We start from the raw sequence: 23,200 nt of genomic DNA, 5'->3' as shown, positions 1-23,200 counted from the left end.
CTTCATGGCTGTGATAGGAATCCCTGAGCCCAGACTCAGCTCCTTGACCCTCCTCCTTAGGCAAACTCCTTCCCACATACACACAAACCCAGGGTGGGGGGAACTCCCTCCACACCAGGCCAGACACGTGTGTGGTCCCTTCCCCTGGACCCACAGGTCCTTCTGCCTTCACACCGGGGGAGGGGTGTGACCAGGCCCATCTGCAGGGCGAGCAAGCAAGGTGCACTGATCATGGGCAAAGGTCCTGGCATTTCTTGGGTGCTGCAGAGAAGGGCTCAGACAGTCCTGGGCCCTGCCCTCTGGGTACTTCCAGGCCATGAGAAGCAGATGGAAGGGGACTTGTGCTGCCTGACACCCTGACACCTGCCTGACACTTATGCCCAGGCACAGACCCTGGGGATGGGGGTACCCTGAGCTTCCCCTTCCCCACACTGCGGGTTCCAAGGGCCCTGGACCACCCTGGGTGATGCTGGCAGTGATGACCCTCAGTGGCAGTGACATATGGGGGCCTGGCTCAAGAGGGAGCTTCTGAGATCCAGGGAGTTGCTGAGCTCCAGGGTGACAGTGAAAGGGCTTTGTGGGTAGTACCTTACAGTGTTGGCAGGCTGGGGGCTCATCACCATGACAAACAGTGTGGCTTAATAAAAAGAGTGGACTGGCCAGGTGCGGTGGCTCATGCCTGTAATCCTGGCACTTCGGGAGGCCGAGGTGGGCAGATCACAAGGTCAGGAGTTCGAGACCAGCCTGGCCAACATGGTGAAACCCCATCTCTACTAAGAATACAAAAATTAGCCGGGCATGGTGGCGTGCACCTTTAATCCCAGCTACTTAGGAGGCTGAAGTGGGAGAATCGCATGAACCCAGAAGGCAGAGGTTGCAGTGAGACAAGATCATGTCACTGCACTCCAGCCTGGGCAAAAGAGTGAGACTCTATCTCAAAAAAAAAAAAAAATAAGGCTGGGCGCGGTGGCTCATGCCTGTAATCCCAGCACTTTGAGAAGCCAAGGCGGGTGGATCACAAGGTCAGGAGATTGAAACCATCCTGGCTAACACGGTGAAACCCCATCTCTACTAAAAATTTAAAAAATTAAAAAAAAAAATTAGCCAGGCGTGGTGGCACATGCCTGTAGTCCCAGCTACTTGGGAGGCTGAGGCATGAGAATTGCTTGAACCTGGGAGGCGGAGGTTGCAGTGAGGTGAGATCACACCACTGCACTCCAGCCTGGGTGACAGAGCAAGACTCCATCTCAAAAATAAATAAATAAAATAAAATGAAATAAAATAAAAAGAGTGGACTTTGGAGTCAGACAGACCACATTCACATCCTTGCTCTGTCCTGGATTGCTGTGTGACCCCAGGGAAGTGACTGGACCTCTCTGAGCCTCACCCCAGCTCAGGTTCTTCATCCATAAAATGTATTAATAATATCGACCTCCTAGGCTCATTGGAAGGATTTCTTGAGCTCATATGTGCCAAAGCGCCTAGCCAGCTCCCACACAGTACACCCTGCATCAGTGGGAGTGACTGCTGCAATTAATATTCTATATTATCACTTTAAGGAAGTAGAGAAGCAGGCCACAGAGCAGAATAGCCTTCAGTAAATGCTGTCCCAGCAAAATGCAGCAGGCTGGCACCTTCCCCGGTGCCATCCTGCCAGCCCGGCCCTGCCCCTCCACTACCTCTCGCAGTGGGATTCCTGCCCTGTTGCAGCAGCCCCCTCAAAGCCCCAGAGCTCCAGGTGCCCCCAGACATGGTTGAGACCATGGATGTCACTGCGTTCCACCAGGACCACGCTGTGCTGCCAAGCTGTGCACATATGGGTAAGGCCCCTGGCAAAGGAATAGGACACCTTGGAGTGGCTGAAGGGGGAGCAGAGAGAAAGATCCAGGTTAACCTCCCCCTGTCCACCAGCTGCAGCTCCCTGAAACCAGCGCTGGAAAGAGCTGCATCTGCTACTGTGCACGGCTTTGCAGGTGTGAGGCTGTTTCCTCCATAATGTCGTGAAGTGGGAACCACAGTCCACATCCCTTTGGGCCCTAAAGCCAGGCAGTTAGAAAAGCCCTAGGAAGCCCTTCCAACCCTTGAGAAGGACGCAGTTCCTGACAAGCTAAGGAAGGTTTCACCCCGCCAGGATGGGAAGGGGAGAAGCATACCTCCCCCATTCATGCCCTTGCCGGACACACTGGCCTCATCCCAGGGGGCCTCCCTCTCTAGCTGTAGAAGCTGAGGAAGAATGCTCTGTCCCAGCCCCACTTCCCTGGGATTCTGGGCCTAGGGAAACACAGCACTCGGCAAAATCATTCTCACTCATAACAGTGCTCGTCCTGAGGGTCAGTGTGCTGGGAAGGGCACGGTGGTTCTCATCCCAGCCTGCAGAGTACAAGTCCCCATCTCCATGTTACAGATGAGGAAACCGAGGCTCGGCCGGGTGACACACCTTGTCTAAGTCACACAGTTAGGAAAAACTGGGATTTGAACCCATGACTGCCTGATTCCAAAACAGCCCCACTCTGCTGCTTGAGGATAAGAAGAGAAAAATCAAAATTGAGTGTGTGGGAGGAAGGTGAGGGTGAGCTGCTGGTGTCAGGATTCAGACAGAATCAGGGACAGCCCTGGGCTGTAATAATCCATGTCCAAACAGCTCTGCAAATGCACGGGGTCTCCCACCTAGGGTCAATGTCTAGCGCCAGTGGGTGGGGTGGAGTAGACCCTACCAATCACATCGTTTTCCTTGCTCTTAGCAGTGTGAGTAGATGAAAAGTACCTACACAGAGCTCCAGGGTTCTTCTGTGTGCCAGGCATGGCCCTTGTGCCTGAAATAATGGCATGTTTTGGGGATGGAGGTCCGAAAGCGTGGATTCTAGCCCCAACCGAGGCACTGACTAGCTTGGGACTTTGAGCACCTCCCTTCCCCTCTCTGGGCCTCAGTTTTCCCATCTGTAAAATGAGATCCATTTCAGTTCTGACATTAATAAGGTTAAAGTGACCTTCAGAGTCATGACCCATGGGGCCCAGCCTGGAAAGAACTGTCCCCCAAAGAAGCCCAGAGCCCCCCAAAGATGCAGAGCCTAAGGGGGTTTCCCCAGAGCCTCCAGAACGATCCATCCTGCTGTGCCATTGTGTAAATGTCTTTCTTCTGTGGGCTCCCAGGACAGGTCTAAGAGGTTAGAAGGCAAATCGTTTGAGGAACATAAGAGGGGCAAACTGGGGCTCAGAGAGGTTGCAGAATAACCCTCAGTTCCACTTCCACAGCTGGCAGTTCCACCATCTACCTTCTTCCTCCTGGCAGGGTGTAGCCGTGGCCCCAGCTGTGAGCCCTGGGTTTAAATCCCGACTCACCTCCCACAAGTGACCTTAGGCAAGTTACTTCTCTGTAACTTTGGTTTTCATTGTGTAAAAAAGGATGCTACCATAAGTACGGACTTACCTGAGTGGTCGAAAGGATTAACAAATCAACGCACACAAACCATTGCAGTGGGTTCCCAGACTGGGCGGCACTCAGGGAGAAACAGACTTTAGGTCAGCCAGGAAAGGTGTCCTGGAAGAAACAACCTTCTTGAATCTGTCTACCCAAGTAGGTACATGCCTAGCCACCCTCTCTACTCCTGCTCTCCAGGGCTGGACTAGGCTGAGGCAAACCAGGCAGTGAGGGTGCCCAATATAAGGAGGTGCTCATTCTCAAGTGCTCACCCCATACTTGCATGACCCCAAGAGTGGGTGCCTCCTTAAATCTTTCACCCTCAGCACTTCAGTCCCCTCTCCCTATCCCGGTCTGGGGCCCTCCCAGGATTCTGCGCTTCAGGCCTGCTGCAGCTGCCTGTCTGCCAATCCGTCTGCCTCCTTACACACACACGTGCAGATGGCACACAGTTCTGAAAGGGGGTGGGATATGGTCACTTTTCCCAAATGCCCCTCCCCTCCTTGGCTGTTCCTGCCTCCTGAGGTGAGAAGGGCTTGTCCTGGGGCCCTAAGCAGCCAGTTCTCCAATCATGGAGCCAGGCTGGCCAACCCCTGGCACCCAGCCCCCTTCCCAAAGAGAACTGTGAATTGGGTTCTAATGAGAAATTAATAAGGCAGCTGTGCTAACAACTAATGATAATGGCAAAGTCGTTAAAAAAGGATTCTTTACATGTTTTTAATTACAGCAATTAAGGGGAAGTCAATAAAACATCTTCCCCCCTCCGCAGCCCCTTCATGTCCCCACTCGGAGTCTCTTCTTTGTGTTTTTTAAGTCACCATAAATTTCCAGCATTCAGCATGTGGGATGAATGGCTGAGAGGGTTCAGAGAGCCTTCCGGAGGTGGCAGAGGACCTCAAGCCAGCGTTTCACCACATCCAGGTCCTGAGGGCACCTCTGTGTTCTCCTCACCTGAGCGAGACCTCCTGACCCCTTCCCCCAGCCCTCATCTGTGGGACTCAGACTTGAAACCGTCCACTCCAGCACCAAACCCATGCACCCACCCACCCATAGCAGGGCAGAGCGCCTACCCCATCCTGGGAGGCTGGCCAGCTTCCTTCCTACCAGGCAGCTTGGCAGCCACTCCTGCAAAAGACAATTGGAGGGCAACAAGCCCGCTGTCACGTGGGTTAGGAGTAATCCTAAAATGCCACCCATAGGCCTGTTTCTCTTCATTTTCAATCTGAGGTGTGGGTATTAAATGCAGGATGCTTAGGGGCCAGGTAACAGTTCCTAATAACATCACTTTGTCTTTCTGGAGCACTCATATTACCTGAGTATTCACATCACTCAGGAAACAATGATTGCTACACACCCCCATATGCCAAGCACTGTTCCAGGCAGTGGGGACACAACGAGAGACAAAACCAAGACACACGTCTCTGCCCTCGAAGAAAGTAGCAAGAGAAACAAAAGTTAAAAGGTGAATATATAATATATAGGTTACAGATAAGGCCCAAGACAAAAACTAAAGTGTTCTAAGGAGAGATGAAGCTGGGCAAGAGGTTTGGAGGATGGGGCAGGGGTCTTATTTGATATGATGGTGGAGGGTGGCCATTGGGAGGGGGTGACATGGAGTCGAGTCTCAAAGGAAGGTTGCGGGGGGTAAACCATGTAGACAGAGGAGATCATTCCAGGTCAGACAGCAGGTGCAAAGGCCCTGAGGCGGATGTGGGTGTCTGAGGCCAGGTAGCTGAAGTGGAGTGGGGAAGCAGAAAGTGGAAGATGGTGAGGCTGGAAGGAGAGAACGTGGGGACAGATCCCAGCATTCTAAGCTGTGGTCAGTGCTTTGGCTGTGTATTAGCCTGTTCTCAAGCTGCTAATAAAGACATACCCCAGACTAGGTAATTTATAAGGAAAGAGGTTTAATTGACTCACAGTTCCACATGGCTAGAGAGGCCTCACCATCATGGTGAATGAGGAGCAAAGCCACATCTTACATGGTGGCAGGCAAGAGGGCTTGTGCAGGGGAATTTCCACTCATAAAATCATCAGATCTCATGAGAACTCACTCACTATCACGAGAACGGTATGGGGGAACCACCCCCATGATTCAATTTTCTCCACCTGGTCCTGCCCTTGACACATGGGGATTATTACAACTCAAAGTGAGATTTCGGTGGGGACACAAATCCAAACCATATCAGGATGCTACTCGGAATGAGAGAGAAGTCATGGGTGGTCGAGGGCAGAAGCATGAAGTGATCTGAAGTGAGCAGCTTTGTTTCCATGATAAACAACACATAAAACCACAACAAAGTACCATTCCGTGCCCACCAGGTTGGCAGAGACCACAGTCTAACAACACCAAGTGTTGGTGGAAACTCACATGGCTGCTGGTGTTAAGTTGGTAAATTGATACCAACTGGGGTTTATGCAAACGTTACTAGTAAAATGAATGTGTGTATAACCCCACAACCCACAATTCCTTTTCTAGGCACATACCTTAGAGATTCTCTTAGCCATGTGTGAGGCTGCTCTTGGCAGGACAGCAAAGCACCAAAAACAAACGAAGCGTGATCCACGGAATTCCATCCAGCCGCGAAAACGACTCAATGAAGGGCAAGGACCAGCATGGAGCCCCCCCAAAAAAATGTTCCACAAAAATGCAAGTCACAGAAGACTATATACAGGATAATCCCAGGTGTAAAGTGTCTAAAAACAGAATACATTGACCACAAATTGTGTAAGGTTGCATCTCTAGGTAAGGAAACGTGAAAGGAAAGCTTGGGCACATGGCCTCAATATTCAGGAGAGAAATCACCTGGTGCGGGGGAGAGGGGGAGATCCGGGGTAGGGGAAAGGTATTGTTAGTGTTCTAGGCCTTCAGCTGGGAGGTAGGTGCAGGAGTGTTTATTTTATTCTTCTTTAAACTATACATATAATTATATTTGCTCTTTTGTATGCATGACATATTTCATGATTTTAAAATGTTTTTAAAATAAACACATAAAAGCAAGAAATATATTCTGAAGTGGAATGCACACTTTACAAGGCCTTTTAAGATATGACAAAGACATCAGGAATAATTTTTAGCACCTTCGACTGTGCCCCAGGCCTGCACTTCTTTGCTCTTGGGGGAATTTCTTGGGAATGTTGGATCAGCCCTGCAGGGCATAACACGGCATATTAGCAAGCAGGTACCTTGGGGAGTCAGTGTGGCAAGGCCTTAACTGTTTTTGCCTTAGTGTGAATGAGTTTTCCCAGCGGATCCTGTGGCCTCAGCCTCCGTTGTCACCGTCATTGTCTCCGCCCTCCCTTCTTGCCTCTAGCCTGCACTCCTGCACTGTCTGGCTGAACAGACCCCCTCTTAGCAGCCTCTTGCTGCTGTGGTTCAGTGCATACATGGCTGTGAGGGTGGGGCATATAAACACACATATGTATGTATAAATACATTCACCCATGGCCTGCTCAACAAGGAACTCCCTGGGCAGATCCAAGAAGCACATTTGACAAAGTGCAATGGAGAGCCTGTGAGGGCCTGGGGGCCTGGGAGCCACACTGAGTTGGGAAGATCTTGGAGCGGAGAAGTGGAGGAAAGGGGCAACTGCAGAACCTGGACCAAGGCCAGCTGTGCCCTACCTGCTTCCATCCACCTCACCATATAAACTTATGTATATGCATACATACCACCATCCTTCCACCACATATACATACATGCATGCATGCAAACATGTAGATACATTTGTCCCACCATACAGGCACATATATGTAAACATGCATACACACAACCACCCATCTCACCATACAAACATGCATGCATACAAACATATACAACCATTCATCCCACCACACATGCACCCATACATGTAAACATGTATATATATAAACCATCCCACCAAATGCACCCATATATGGACATCCACCATAAATATATTCATACATGTAAACATACATGCATACAACCATCTATTCCACCATGAAACACGTACATGCATACATACAACCATTCCACCACATATGCACACATGCACATAAACATACAACCATGCATCCCACCATACATACATACATGTAAATGTACATACATACAACCATCTGTCCCACCATAGACACTTGTACATACATACAACCATCCCACTATACATGTACACATATATGTAAACATACATACAACTATACATCCCACCCAACATGCACGCATGCAAACGTGTATAAACAACCATCCATCCCACCATACATGCACACGTGCATGTAAATATACACATAAGCAACCATCTATCACATCATACAAACATACATGCATACATACATGCAACCATTATCCCATGACATATGCATGCATGCATGTAGACATACGTGTATGTGTAACCATCCCACCAATAATACATGCATACATGTAAACATACATACACACAACCATCCATCCCACCATACAAACGTGTACATGCATACAAACATAGCTACATACAACCATCCATCCCACCATATAAACGTGTACATGCATACAAACATAGCTACATACAACCATCCATCCCACCATATAAACGTACAGGCATACATGCAAACACAACCATCCATCCCACCATCCAAACATACATACATGTAAGCATATATACATACAACAGCCATACCACTATACAAATGTACATACATACAACCATCCATTCCTCTGCCCTTCCTCCATTCATCCACCCATCCCTCTGTCTATTCTTCCATTCTTTCCTCCATCCACCTATTCACCCATACAACCTTCCATCCCCCCATCCATCCAAACATCCATCCATCCACTGAACAAATCCATGGCACTGCCCCACTGACCTTCTTTTATTTCCTCTGTGAACCCCTTCTCTCCTACCTCCGAGCCTTCACATACTTCCCCTCCCATTCCCATATACACCCCTAGGGAATACCTACTCAGCTTAACAAAAGCCTCACCTATCTCCCAGTCTGAAGTAGGTCCTCCTGCTATTCCTCTCCTGAAGAACCTCATTCCCTCCTTTTCGACAGTTGTCATAGACGTCACCAAACGTTTGCTTGTGGGTTGATTTACTTATTCCTGTCTCCCTGACCAGACTGGAAGCTCCAAGAGGGCAGGCATTAGGTCTTCCTTCAGTGCCTACCCCAGAGCCTACCTGGCCCACAGTAGGGGCTCCATAGGGAAGTGGTGAATGCTGGCATTGAGTGAACTTAGAAAGTACTGTGTGCAGGGCACAGGCCCAGATGTCTTGTCAGGATTTGCTTCTGAATGTGACTGCCTCTCGAGGCTTAGCATCTATAGAAAGAGATAAAGAATGTGTATGCAGGATTGCAATGCAGGATGCGACTCAGGAAGGAGACAGGGAGGGATGGTATGGGGAGGGCCAGGGTCAACATGGACTGGACCTGGTCCTCAGTGCTCACAGCTACATAAGCCACTCGATCTCCATGAGCCTTCATTTCCTCACTGGCAAAATGGAGCTAATAAAAGTAGAGAGGAGAAAGAACACTATTACCATAAAATTGCTTTATATTGTTCAAATATATCTTCTGAGTTCTGTGAAAAGTTTTTTAAGTAGATAAAATTATTTTAAGAACTGAAATCAATGTGATTCATTGATGTAATTTTTTATAGACTGAGCCAAGTAATGGAAATTAATAAACAACTAAAAACGTATATTTATTTAAATTGAGCTTGTCATGTTATTGTAAGGATTAAATTAGATAATGCATGGGAAATCTACCTAGAAAGAAGTTCTTGGTAGGGTAAGTGCTCAACCGCTCTGTTTTTGAATTCTATTTGAATGGTTTTGGGTAAACTTCATTGAGGAGGTGATGTTTAAACTAAACTGTGAAAAATATGTAGGCTTCCAATATTTTAACACTACAAATATTAGATACAATTTTTTAACACTTTTATATACTCTTCTTGTTTCTATGGCTATGTAACAAATTACCCCAAAACATAATGGTATACTGCAATCATTTATCATGTTCACAGATCCTGTGGCTCTAGAATCTGGACAGAGAATAGCAAGGGCAGCTTGACTCTATTCTGGGATGACTGAGGCCTCAGCTGAGGCTCAGTCTGGGACTGAAGGCTGGGGCTGAAGTCCTCTCAGGGCGCACATGTTTGTTCACATGTCTGGTGTTGATGCTGGCTGTCATCTGGGGACCTCAGTTCCTCTCCACGTGGGCTGCTTCCACATCTGCTTCAGCTAGATTGAGCTTCCTCACAATATGGTGGCTGGATTCCAAGGGCGAGTATAGAGAGTGACAGCCAGGTGGCAGCTGTATCCTTTCAATGACCTAGTCTCAAAAGTCACATGGCATCACTTCCTGCACGTGCTGGTCAAATAGTCACAAGCTCCCTAGATTCAAGGGGAAGGGACCTACGCCCTATCTGTCAGTGAGAGGAATGTCCATCACACTGTAGAAAGAGTATGTGAATAGTAGTAAAATATTGATGCAGCCATCCTTGGAGAGACACAGCCTGACATACGCATATCATCTCATGAAATACTCAGTACAACCTATGAGGAAGGAGCCCTTCTTAACTCCATTTTATAGAAGAGGAAATTAAGGCTTGACAAAGTCAAAAGTTTTGCCTTGGCTGGGCACGGTGGCTTATGCCTGTAATCCCAACGCTTTGGGAGACCAAGGTGAGAGCTTTAAGCCAGGAGTTCATGACCAGCCTGGGCAACATAATGAGATTGTGTCTCTACAAAAAAAAAAAAAAAAAAGAAAAGAAAGAAAGAAATCTACCCAGCATCATGGCTAATGAGTAACAGAACAACAGAACTAGGATTTGAAGTCAGGTCTAAAAAACTCCAAAGCCATTACCATTGCACACACTGCCTACCAAGTGTAGAACAAGGATGCCAGCAGCAGATTTGATCTTTTGAAACACTTAATTGACTACATCCTTCCAGGATGCTGTAGAATCACGGTGCCTTGGTGACTCTTGGCTTCCTCTGGCGGCATTCCAGGCAGTGGCCCAGCCAACATATAGGCCGTGGGGTGAGAGATGGCAGGACATGGTGTGGGCATTAAGGCAAGAAAGGTTGTCTAGTTTCAGATTAGGGAAGAACCTTGAGTCCAGGCCAGGGAATTTAGACTTTCCCAGGGCAGTGAGGAGTTTCCAAAGGCTCCGAGAAGGTCAGAAAAACTAATCAAGAACAGTGTGTAAGATGGACAGAAGGGGATCTGGAGTTGGGAGGCATGCCCAGGGTCTGTGCAGCTGGAGTAAGGGGCCAGCCCGTTGGCAAGGCTGGAGGAACCAGAGGGACCTTAGTAAATGACAGTAGTGTCCCAGAGGAGTTGAAAGGCTTGGTGGGGACAGGGAAGGGAAGCTCCACCAAAGGCTCCAGGGGTTTGAGCTTAGGTAATTGGGTTTGCAGGTCATGAGGGGAGTTTTTTGTTTGTTTGTTTGTTCTAGTTTTTGTTTTCTTTGAGATGGAGTTTCCCTCTTGTTGGCCCAGGCTGGAGTGCAATGGCGCCATCTCGGCTCACCGCAACCTCCGCCTTCCATGTTCAAGCGATTCTCCTACCTCAGCCTCCCGAATAGCTGGGATTACAGGCGAGTGCCACCATGCTTGGCTAATTTTTGTACTGTTAGTGTAGATGGGGTTTCACCATGTTGGCCAGGGTTGTCTCGAACTCCTGACCTCGTGATCCACCTGCCTCAGCCTCCCAAAGTGCTGGGATTACAGGCGTGAGCCACTGCGCCCGGCCAAGGGGAGATTTTAACAGAATTTAGGATGCAAGGAGAGCTTGGCAAGGAGGTGACGGAGGGCCCTCCTTGGAGAAATGCCCAACAGACTGTTGGAAATTGGATCTCAGAGCTCAGGGCAGAGCCAGAGCAGAAGGCACAAGTGTCATTTGCAGGGAGATTGTGGTCAAACCATTAGGCCAAGTGAAGCCGCCAAGGGGCCAGCGTGGCTGGAAAGAGAATCAAGACTAGGGCTTCGGAAAATGAACTTGTAGGCCCACATTCTCAAACGACTGTGCAGCAGAATCTGCAAACCAAGAGAATGAATCAGGTACTCAGAGAGCCAGATGGGTTGAAGCAGGGCCTTTCTGTGCCCTGGGGGATGCCTGGGAGGGAAGGAGAGTGGTGAGCACCTTTGTGAGTTTGCCAAGTCTCAGGAGATTCTGAGACCCACCCAACTCAGCCTTAGCTTGTGTTGGAACTACCTGAGCAGCTTTAGAAATACTCAGGTTTGGTCTGGGCACAGTGGCTCACGCCTGTAATCCCAACACTTTGGGAGCTCCAGACCAGCCTAGGCAACATAGCAAGACCTCGTTTCTATTAAAAATAAAATTATCCAGGCATGGTGGTACACACCTGTAGTCCCAGCTACTCAGGAGGCTGGGGTGGAAGGATTGCTTGAGCCTGAGAGGTTGAAGCTGCAGTGAGCCATGATCACTCCACTGTACCCCAGCCTGAACGATAGAGCAAGACCCTGTCTCTAAAATAGTAATAATAAACAAATACTGAGGTCAGCCCACACACCCCAAAAGATTCTCACCTCTGGGAATATTAAAGGCTCCTCAAGGATTCTAAGGTGCGGCCAGGTTGGAGAACTCCTGGTAGAAGGAGAGGAAGAAGAGTCAGTGGTCTTAGAGGAGTTGAGAAATAACACCCAACGCAGTAGGAGGGGACCGGGCGGCGTAGGATGCGGCCCCCTTGGTTAGGGAGGGGTCCGCTGGGCAATGGAGAAACAAAGGCCTATAAGTCAGCAGTGTGAAATCTTTCTGCACGTAGGAATTCTGTGCGCAGGTCGAGGCACATCCTAGTGATGGCTTGGGGTGATGTAGGCTGGGCACGGTGACTCACACCTGTAATCCTAACACTTTGGGAGGCCGAGGCGGGGGGATCACTTTAGGTCAGAAGTTCAAGACCGGCCTGGCCAACATGGTGAAACCCCGTCTCTACTAAAAATACAGAAATTAGCTGGGCATGGTGGCAGGTTCCTGTAATCCCAGCTACTCAGGAGGCTGAGGCAGGAGAATCACTTGAACTTGGGAAGCGGAGGTTGCAGTGAGCCAAGATCGTACCACTGCACTTGGCTGATTGAAGCCTGGGTTACAGAGTGAGATGAAAGGAAAGGAAAGGAAAGAGGAGAGAAGAGAAGAGAGAAAAGAAAAGCAGGAAGGAGAGAGAGAGGAGAGGAGAGGAGAGGGAAGGGAGGGGGGAGGGGGGAGGGAGGAGGGAGGGAGGAAGGAAGGAAGGAAGAGAAAAGAAAATGGAATGATGTGGGATGTCTCCCATCCCCACACTCCATACCAGTGAAATCAGAAGCTTTGGGGGTGAGGCTCCCATCAGCATTTTTTAATTCTACAGGTGGTTCCGACACACAGTCAAGTTTGGGACAAATAATATGCTCCTCACAGTTGAACATGGACACACTTGCCAAGCGTCTTACTAAAATGCTGCTTCTGATCCAGCAGGTCTTGGGGGGCCTGAGACTCTGCATTTCTGACAGGTGCCCAGGTGTGGTGCCTAGGCACCTGCCCACGGGCCACAATCAAAGTAACAAGGATGTCCATTAATTTTCAAGGGTGTGGTAGAGACACAAATACCCCTTCCCAAACCCTATCTCCAAGCCTCTGTGTTGGAATTAGTCAGTCTCCCTACCCCCTTGTCCCGCCCCAGCAGGCAGGCTGGCTGAAGAGTTTCCTACCCGCGTCTCCTCTGCTCTCTGCTTACCTCCTGGCAGGCAGAGCCAGGATAAATGTTCCCCTCCTTATCTGCCAAGGCGGTGGCATGTTTTAAAAGAGCAATATGGTGTTTATGTTCACACATACACACAAACTCACACACTACACACTACACACCCAAGGCGCAGGAAAGAAACGCTGTCTGCACCCATTTGCAAGCATCTAAGACCCCATTCTCTCAGCATGCCCACCCTTCTCTCCCTGAAAGGGCACGGAAACCTGCCCTTCACCTCATACAGGAACCCCTGCCATGCTGAAGGGTACACTGTAGGGCAGGGGAGGCGGAGCTACATAGCCTGACTCCAGGGTTTGAGATCTGAGTTCAAATTCTGACTCTGTCTCTTCCTAGTTAGGTGAACTTAGACAAGTTAACTAACCTCTCTGAGCCCATTTGAGCAGTTTTTTCCACTGTGAAATGTGTGAAATGATGACCAACCTCTCAGGGTGGTTGAACGAATTGGCCGATTGAAGGATATAGGGATATGAATGGAGACAGTAGCTTAGGGCAGGGTGCTAGTGGTGAGGCAGAGAATGGGGTGGCCCAAGCAAGGTGTCCTCCTTCCCTGTGGTCATCCTGTCTGCCCCGAATTTTCCGTCCATAGCCACCACTCCCAACCTGGGAGCTGGGCAGTCCCTGAGGCTGACCTCCCGCCCCTGATCCTACTGCCGTTGTCCTGGCTGCAGACATGGGGAGCTTTGAGGAGGGTGAGAAGCACCAGAGTGTCTCCCACGGAGAAGCAGCTGTCATCCGTGCCCCGCGCATCGCCAGCTTCCCCCAGCCACAGGTGACCTGGTTCCGGGACGGCCGCAAGATCCCGCCCAGCAGCCGCATGTGAGTGCATCGCTCTGAGGGGACGGGGAGGGGAGGGGAGCCTGGGGGAGGAGGTTTGGGGCCAGATAAAGTCTCCCTTGAGTGTGGAGGAGGGCCTTTGTGCAGAAGCTCCTTTCAGCTCCTGTGGGACACAACCAGGTAGAGGACCTCCCAGGGGCTTTCTTAAGATGCATATGCAAGGACTTGGGACCGTGAAACGCATGCTCGGTCCCCTTCCTGGGGAATCCCAGGGCGTTGCCTCCACTGTCAGCTGGAGAATAAATATGCTTTTCAGAGCACTTAAAAAACCCAAACAGACACATACGAAGGCGCTGTCACTGTGGTTACAGGCCCAGGACTCAGGCCAGTGGCGCCAGGGGACCTTGGAGAGGCTGGCGTCTCCTGGGCAGCCTGGTGACCCTGGGCGCGTCCGTTGGCAGGGCGTTTACTGGTGTGTGAGGGCTGTGTGTGTCTTGGCTGCGCGGCGGACGTGTGGCCAGGGAAGCCCCGGGGAGAGAAACACACACGCCTCTCAGTGTTCACAAGGCCGTCTCTGTGTGCCCCTGGGATTGGCTGGGGCAGCTCAGCCTGTGGGCAGGAGCCATGGAGCCAACACCGCACACCTCCACAGAAGGCGAGCAACAAAGCATTTCCTCCCGAGATACACCCGTCTCCCCGCCCTCCTGAGTCACCCTGGCATCTGGAGCCAGCTGGGGCTCTCCTGTTTCCAACTCCAGCTCTCCCCTACTTCCAGAAGACCACCTTCTGATCTACTCAGGCTGCACGTACGCAGGACTGAGCCTGTCCTGGTCTCTGTAGAGAGTGGAGGCATAGATGGATGGTTCCTGCCTTTGGGGAGCATTAAGTCTAGTTCGGGGAAGGAAGCATAGTAACAATAACAATAATAATAATATCACCATCATAGGCCGAGCGCGGTGGCTCACGCCTGTGGTCCCAGCACTTTGGGAGACTGAGGTGGACTGATCACTTGAGGTCAGGAGTTGAGACCAGACTGAGCAACATGGCAAAACCCTGTCTCTACTAAAAATACAAAAATTATCTGGTCATTCTGGCAGATGCCTGTAATCCCAGCTTCTCGGGAGGCTGAGACAGGAGAATCGCTTGAACCTGGGAGTCAGAAGTTGCAGTGAGCCAAGATCAGGCCGCTGCACTCCAGCCTCCAGCCTCCAGACAGAACCAGACTCCATCTCAAATAGTGATAATATCACCATCATCATAATAGCAGCTGCCACTTACTGAATGGCTGCTATGTCCTGGGGACTGAGCTAAGCACACCACACACATCCCCTCTCCTCCCAGACAGCCACACTCTGTGAAGAAGATGCTCTCAATCTTGTTCTCCTTCCAGTTCCCAAAGCACCTGCGGAAAGGAGGCGTTGTTGAATGAATGACCCTCACAACAACCCGGTGAGATCCTGGGTTTCTCCTCATTTTACAGGCAATCAAGTGAAGTTCCCAAAAGTGTAACTACTTTGCCAAATCTCACACAGCTGGTCAGCGGTGGAGCTGCATCCAGCCCTGCCAACTCCAGAGTCAGGTTCTTTAATTCTTGTATTATGTGAAAAGTGCCTGAAAACAGGTTCACAGACTCGAAGAAAAGATTGTGTTTGTGGGGAACAAGCCCTGTGGAGTATCTCAACCTAGCTACCTGTTGAAATCATTTGGGAGTTTGGGGATACAGTCATGTGTTGCTTAATGGCAGAGATAAATTCTGAGAAATGTGTCATTTGGCAGTTTCATTGTTGTGTGAACACACACCTAGATGGTGCAGCCTACTACACACTCAGGATGTATGGTGTAGTCCATTGCTCCTAGCCTATAAACCTGTACAGCATGTTACTGTACTGTAGGCAATTGTAACACAATGGTAAGTATTTGTATAAATAAACATATCTAAATATAGGAAAGGTACCACAAAAATATGGTATAAAAGATTTTTTTAATGGCACACCTGTATAAGGTAGTTTCATTATAATCTTATAGAACCAGCATCATATATGTGGTCTGTTTTCGACTAAAACGTTATGCAGTGCATGACCGTGTACTGATCCTTGGGCTCTATCCTAAGACTCTCTGACTTAATTGAAATGGGATGGAATTTGAGCATCAGAATTTTTAAAAGCTCCCCAGGTGGTTCTAATGTGAAGCCAGGGTTAAGAACCACCATGCTAGTATGTATCAGCTACCCACAGCCACAAATATGCTGCGTAACAAAACAGCTCAGTGGGTCAGGTGCAGTGGCTCATGCCTGTAATCTCAGCACTTTGAGAGGCCAAGCCGGGCAGATGACATGAGGTCAGGAGTTCAAGACCAGCCTGGCCAACCTATCAAAATCCCATGTCTACTAAAAATACAAAATTAGCCAGGCATGGTGGCACATGCCTGTAGTCCCAGCTGCTCAGGAGGCTGAGAGAGGAGAATCGCTTGAACCCAGGAGGCAGAGGCTGCAGTGAGCCAGGATTGTGCCACTGCACTCTAGCCTGGGTGACAGGAGTGAGACTCCATCTCAAAAAAAAAAAAAAAAAAAAAACAGCTCAGTGGCTTAGAGCAATACACGATACACATTTCTTGTGAGTCTGCAGGCTGGTGATTTAGGCTGGGCTTGGCTGGGTGGTTCTTCTGGTCTTGGCTGGGCTCTCTCACTTGTCTGGGACTGGCTGACTTGTCTGGGTAACTGGGGTGACTTGGCTGTGCTGCACAGGAACATACACTTTTCCAGCTTCTGCTAACATCCCATGTGCCAAAGCAAGAACATGGCAGAACTCAGAATCAAGATGTAGGAAAATAGACTTTGTTCCTTGAGCAGCAGGACCTGCAAAGTCACGGGACAAAGAGTGTGGATACAGAGCAGGGTGAAGAATTGGAGTGGCACCCCAGGTTAACAGGGGATTCAGGCTGTGTGAGTCAGAATGTGCCCTCTTAGGCCTAACTTATGTTCAATAAAACCAGCAGAGAATGGTTCTTAGCATGGATGTTTCTTAGCATGGATGCTGAGATTTTGCTGTGGAAGGGGAATGCTCTCCACACAGGTTTTGGGACAAGTAGACAAGTCCCAGCCCCATCCCAGCTCCCTTTCTGAGGTTATTTCCCATGGCCTATTGCAAGCCAATCAATTGGTAGTGGCTGCCTGGAACACTGTGTTGAGAAGGATTCTGAGGTCCCATCTAGACTCATTAGAATGAATATCATGATTGATTAGCAATGTCTGCCATGGCTGTGTGAGGGGTGTGCTGGCATTTTCCTACTACATTTGTTGTGGTGGATGAAACCCTTTCTACAACCTACTCCCATCATCCCTTTCCTAACACCTCTTCACCTCCTTTTCTCATTCCCAGCCTCTGTCCTCATCCTCTTTTAATTCCCACAACCCTGTGGCGCCAGGACAGAACACCCTGGCCTGCACACAGATGCATACCTCCCTGGTCACACACACCCCCAGCCCCTGCACACCACTGCAGTGTTCCTACCACCTACAGGATAGAACACTCTGGTAGTTTTATCCTGGCAATTACAGCAAATTAATATTCATAAGTGAGCAGAAAGGGTCCCTGGCAGCAAATTCCCCGGTGTCTGTGTGTCAGAGATACATATCTGATGAGTGCTATCTGCCAGAGGGGTGTGCAGGGTACAGAAGGCGCTGCTATCAACAGAGAGCTGCTCTCACTGGTGGGGCAGGAGCAGAGATTAGCATCACCTCACCCATGCCCCGGTGCTCATTGTTGCAAAGGAGACAAGATTCCTCATAAAGATGCATGCTGGGGGCTTTGGACACATTCTAGGGGCTTGGTACACATTCTAGGATAATTTATTTCATTCATAATTAAATTATCAATGGGGGCTGCAGGGAGCTGAGAAAAAGGGCCTGGATTAATAGGAGCAGTAGGGGGAAGGGAGAGCAGGGCTGGGCCAATCAGAGCCATAGCAAAAGCCTAGTACATTGAAACCAGGGGGTGTGGCTGAAAAGTAGAATCCAGCCCCTGCCCAAGAGTTGAATTCTGCTGTCTGTGTCCCCCAAGAATTTTTCCTCCAGCTTCTTTCCATCTGGGTTGCCTCTGGGGTGCAGTGCCGCAGGTTGGAAGCCCTCCTGGGTGCCAGGAAGAACACCCAGTACAGTACAGTACAGTACAGCATCATCCCAGGAATGTCTATCAACGAGACGGACATTCTGGAGAGAGCCGTAAGCCCAGGGACCTTCCTTCACTGCCTGTGGGGGTCTCAGAGAGGGCAAATCAAAAGGTATCTCTGCCTCCTGTTCCACTCTGTATTTAAGACTTGAACTCAGGCCCTGGGGGTCCCAGTCCAGGGTGCTTCCCTCCGGGCACTAGTTAAAGCAGAGCCCAAAATCTTAGTGACTTCACACCATAGAAGTTGAGTTCTTGCCCATTTATTGTTGTTGTTTTTGATTATGTTTTTGTTTGGAGATGGAGTTTCGCTCTTGATGCCCAGGCCGGAGTGCAATGGCACGAGCTCAGCTCACTGCAACCTCTGCCTCCTGGGTTCAAGCAATTCTCCTGCCTCAGCCTCCAGTAGCTGGGATTACAGGCATGCACCACCACACCTGGCTAATTTTGTATTTTTAGTAGATACAGGGTTTTACCATGTTGATCAGGTTGGTCTTGAACTCTTGACCTCAGGCGTTCCACCTGCCTCAGCCTCCCAAAGTGCTGGGATTACAGGCATGAGCCACTGTGCCCAGCCCCATTTAAAGTCCTACCGTGATGAGAGGCAGGAGTTTTGCCATCATCAGCACACAACCTTCCAAGTTGTCCTGCTCTGCCAGAGAGGAAGGGGGCGGACATGAGGATCGCGCAGGAGGCGCTCACGGTCCAAGCTTAGCAACGGTGTACATCCCTTCCTCCATATCCCACTAGTTCAGCCTCACTGCCCCACCTGGATGCAAGCAGAGATGCAAAGCCTGTCTCTGGCTTCCCAGCCACTGCACTCCATGACACAAGGGAAGCCTGAGACTGAGGTGGGCAGCGGCCATCTCTGCCATCTTAATATACACTCTACCTAGGACAGACCATGTCAGGCATGGTGCTCTTGACATCTGGGGCCTGATCACTCTTCCCTGTGAGGGCCTTCCTGTGCACCACGGGACGCGTGCTTAACAACACCCCCGGCCTTGACCCCTATTGTTAGTGGCACTTCCAGAGCTGGCAACCAAAAGTTGTCCAGACATTGTCATCCCTGGAGGGCAAAGTCAACCCTGGTTAAGAACCACTGACCCAGAAAGCCTGATCATGATATAGACAAAATACAGCAAAAGGAGCCTTCCTGTTCAAGAAAGAGATGAAATTGGAGGTGGGAGCCTTCTTGGAGACCAAAAGGGTCCTAAGACAGGTGGGTGAACTGGAACGTGGGCCAAGCTGTGCCCAGTGTGCCCACTAGAGGCTTCCTAGGAGCTGCTTCTATGGTGGTCATGGATGTGGCGTGGCTGGGGGAGCTGGGCCTGCATGGTCCCGGCACATGGTGCTCATGAAAATCCTCTCAGCCCTGAAGCTGGCTGTGTCCCAGTCTGTGGGATGGGAAGAGACAGGTGGTGGGCTGCAGGGCTATCTTGGGCCTAATGAGGAAACAACAGAGGCAGCAACAGGAATCAGAATCCCTCAACCTCTGGGCTGGAAGAAATCCTATAGAATACCTGCTTCCACCCTTGCACAGAGGAGGAAACTGAGGCCCAGCAAGGAGGAAGCTGCATGCCCTTTAGAGGCTAGGGCCAGAGCTCCATTCCAGAGCTCACCCCCTGCCCCAGCCAGAGCCCTGCACAGGGAAGACCCTTCCTGCAACTCTCAGCCACCCTCACACGCTACACCTAAGGACAAGTCCGTGCAGGAGACTCCCAGGTGGGAAAATGACTACTATCCCTGTCTTATTTTAACCTTTTGAAATATTTTTGCCTGGCTCTGGCCCCACCTCCTATTGCCTCATTAGCTGAAGGCTAAAAGAACTCTTCTGTTTTTTGTTTCTTGTTTTGTTTGTTTGTTTTGTTTTTGTTTTTGTTTTTTTGAGATGGAGTTTCGCTCTTGTTGCTCAGGCTGGAGTGCAATGGTGCGACCTCGGCTGGCCGCAACCTCTGCCTCTCAGGTTCAAGCTATTTTCCTGCCTCAGCCTCCCGAGCAGCTGGGATTACAGGCATGCACCACCACCACACCCGGCTAATTTTGCATTTTTAGTAGAGACGGGGTTTCTCCATGTTGGTCAGTATGGTCTCGAACCCCCAACCTCAGGTGATCCACCTACTTCAGCCTCCCAAAATGCTGGGATTACAGGCGTGAGCCACTGCGCCCAGCCAAGAGCTCTCCAGAAAAAAAAAAAAAAAAAAAAAGAGGTGGAGGGGCATCATTAGGGTACCCAGGAATTGGAGGCAGGAGGGCTTGGCATCCTGCTTCCCAGAGCTGTGCCAAGGGTGTGATTCTCAGCATGTGAAGCACCAAAACCAGGAGAAAGTGGGGCGAAAACCAGCACAGCCGGGCTGGGAGAGAGCTGGGCTGGAGAAGCATTAGTGGGGATGATTATTTGAGAGCCTGTTTAAAACTCTGTAACATTCACCTAATGGGAAAATTTGAAAAGAATTCAACTGGATTTGTCCTTGTTAAACTAACATTAAGGATGTTTAACAGCTGTCTCAGGCCCATCACATTAAAATCCAGAGATATACTTGACAAACTAATGGCTTTGTCACTGGGAGAATATGGGAGGAGGGAGGCAGAGCCGGTGTGGGTGGTGCTCCTGGCTCCATTGCACCCACATTCCATGGAGCCTCCAGCTTCCTGCTCGGACAAGCCCCTTTTCCCTGCCAGAAGACCTGGCCTGAGAAGGGGCTGCATGATGGGATCCCAGCAAAGGAAACCGGCTGAGGCAAACAGCCCATCACCACACCCCAAAGCACACCAGCCTCTTTTTCCCTCCTAACCAGCCCACCTAGTCCCACTCTTGGTTATGAGCTTCAAAGAGGTAGAAACTCCAGCTGGGTATGGTGGCTCACACCTGTAATCCCAGTACTTTGAGAGGCCAAGGCAGGCAGATCACTTGAGGTCAGGAGTTCGAGACCAGCCTGGGCAACATGGCAAAACCCTGTCTCTACTAAAAATACAAGAATTAGCCAGGTGTGGTGGCATGCACCTGTAATCCCAGCTACTCAGGAGGCTGAGGCAGGAGAATCACTTGAACTGGGGAGGCGGAGGTTGTAGTGAGCCGATATCATACCATTGCACTCCAGCCTGGGTAACAAGAGCAAAACTGTCTCAGAAAAAAAAAAAAAAGACTCGGCACAGTGGCTCACGCCTGTAATCTCAACACTTTGGGAGGCCAAGGTGGGCAGATCACGAGGTCAGGAGATCAAGACCATCCTGCTAACAAGGTGAAACCCTGTCTCTACTAAAAATACAAAAAATTAGCCAGGGGTAGTGGCACGCACCTGTAGTCCTAGCTACTCGGGAGGCTGAGGCAGGAGAATCGCTTGAACCCGGGAGGCAGAGGCTGCAGTGAGCCAAGATCATGCCACTGTACTCCAGCCTGGGCAACAGATCGAGACTGTCTCAAAAAAAAAAAAAAAAAAAAAAGAGGTAGAAACTGATACCCAGAAAGGGGACTGGAGGGAGACAGGACTTCCAAAAGTTGATGTCACCAGGTGACCTGTGGCCTTTGAGTCCATCAATCCTGAACAGATTTAGGATTAGGGTTAAGGCATGGATTCTGGAATGGCCCTGCATTTCTAAATTCATTTCTAAATTCATTAGCATTCATTTGTCATTTACTTATTCATTCACCGACATTCACTAATCCATGCTGAGAACATTTCTTCAGTGTCTGGACGCTCATCATGCAGAAATAACCACACACAGCCATGGAGGCTGTGACCTGGGAAAGGGCAGAATTCCAAGGGGATACCTGGAAGCCCCTTGCCCAGTCTTGGGGTAGGGGCCAGGGAAGCTTCCTTTGGGTGGTCTCGGCGTCTGGGCATGAACGTGCTGTCTCTGGGTCTGGTTGACAGCATCAGCACCGTGTTTAGCATTCTCTGCAAACTCAACGTGGCAGGATGTAGGCAGTAAGAGGTTGGGGAGGGGGTGGCAGGAGGGGCCCTGGCAGGCTGGGGACTGGGAGGTAATGGTCAGGCTGCCCCCTTAGGGTTTCCACTTCCACTCCCTGGAGGTTCAGAGCCCCTCAGGCCCCTGTCAGAGGAATCCTTTTCCTCTTCCCAGAGCCATCACGCTGGAGAACACCCTTGTCATCCTGTCAACGGTGGCCCCTGACGCAGGTCGCTACTATGTGCAGGCTGTTAACGACAAGAACGGTGATAACAAGACCAGCCAGCCCATCACGCTCGCCGTGGAGAGTAAGTACGCGCAGGGCCAGGACCGATCGCGGAGCGGGTCATTAAATCTTGGCAATGGTGCTCCAGGGGATCATTGGGAAGATGGAGTGGCAGAGAAGGGGGGCAGGGAAGCTAGGGGATGGCCGGCGGGGGGAGCCTTCCCAAGGAGGATGAGACACAGCAGAGCCAGGGGTGCCTGGGCAGAAAGGGAGAAGCTGAATGCTGGAGCCCGTTCCCATGACACGCCTGAGATCCTGCATCGGTAGAGAGGATGCTTAGCACGACTGTTAGCAGGGCTACCAGGGACCCAGGGAGGGGTGGGGCAGAGGAAGAGTGTGTGCATGTGTGAGTTGCAGCCACTATCAGGGCTCAGATGGTGAACAGGAGGGTATGTGGGTGATTGCAGAGTTGAAGCTTGTTTTTACAGAAATATACTAACCGTCTCTACTCAGCTGTCACATAAAAAGTGCTGTCTATATTGGGAGCCAGGTGGTCCCTGCTGATGGGAACACAGGCCCTCTGCCCAGGCACCCACCTAAAACACCTCCATCCTCAGACACCTCCAGCTCCCTGGGCAAAAGGGGCAAAGCCCTCCTTAGAACTCACCACACAGTGAGACACACCCAAAAGCGTGACTTCCTTGGTGTGCTTTGGCAAAGAGACGCTTGTCCAGCCAAGACTGAAGCCAGTTTTCTTTGGAGGGAGGAGATGCTGGGATGTTCTTTCTGGCCTGGTTCTCCCTACTGGACTAGCCCCTCCCTCCATACTCCATTCCCAAGACAGAGAAGGAGGGGTGGACAGCCCAGGAGCAGCCTAGGCCCAAATCCCAGAGTATGTGGGGCAAGGCCAGAGCTTCCTGCAGCAGCAGCAGCTGAGCCGTCACACAAGCTGGGGGAGGCAGATGTTCACCTCCCTCCACATCTGTACAACTCCTGCTCTCAAAGCAAGCCTC

The 23,200-nt window shown here is 50.3% G+C and overlaps 1 protein-coding gene across 2 annotated transcripts in view; it reads left to right on the top strand.

Annotated features, from left to right (window-relative positions):
• Positions 1-23,200, top strand: part of SDK2 (sidekick cell adhesion molecule 2) — a 314,055-nt gene that overhangs the window by 176,197 nt on the left and 114,658 nt on the right. For both annotated transcript variants that reach the window (XM_054457341.2, XM_054457340.2), the window contains exons 4-5: positions 13,784-13,931; positions 22,136-22,269. In XM_054457341.2, coding sequence (XP_054313316.2) covers positions 13,784-13,931; positions 22,136-22,269 — 282 coding nt within the window. The remainder of the gene's footprint in view (positions 1-13,783; positions 13,932-22,135; positions 22,270-23,200) is intronic.

The sequence above is a fragment of the Pongo pygmaeus genome, chromosome 19, assembly GCF_028885625.2.
Source record: "Pongo pygmaeus isolate AG05252 chromosome 19, NHGRI_mPonPyg2-v2.0_pri, whole genome shotgun sequence".
Lineage (NCBI taxonomy): Eukaryota > Metazoa > Chordata > Mammalia > Primates > Hominidae > Pongo > Pongo pygmaeus.
Note: the sequence above shows the minus strand (reverse complement) of the source record. Positions and strands in the feature narration are given on the sequence as shown.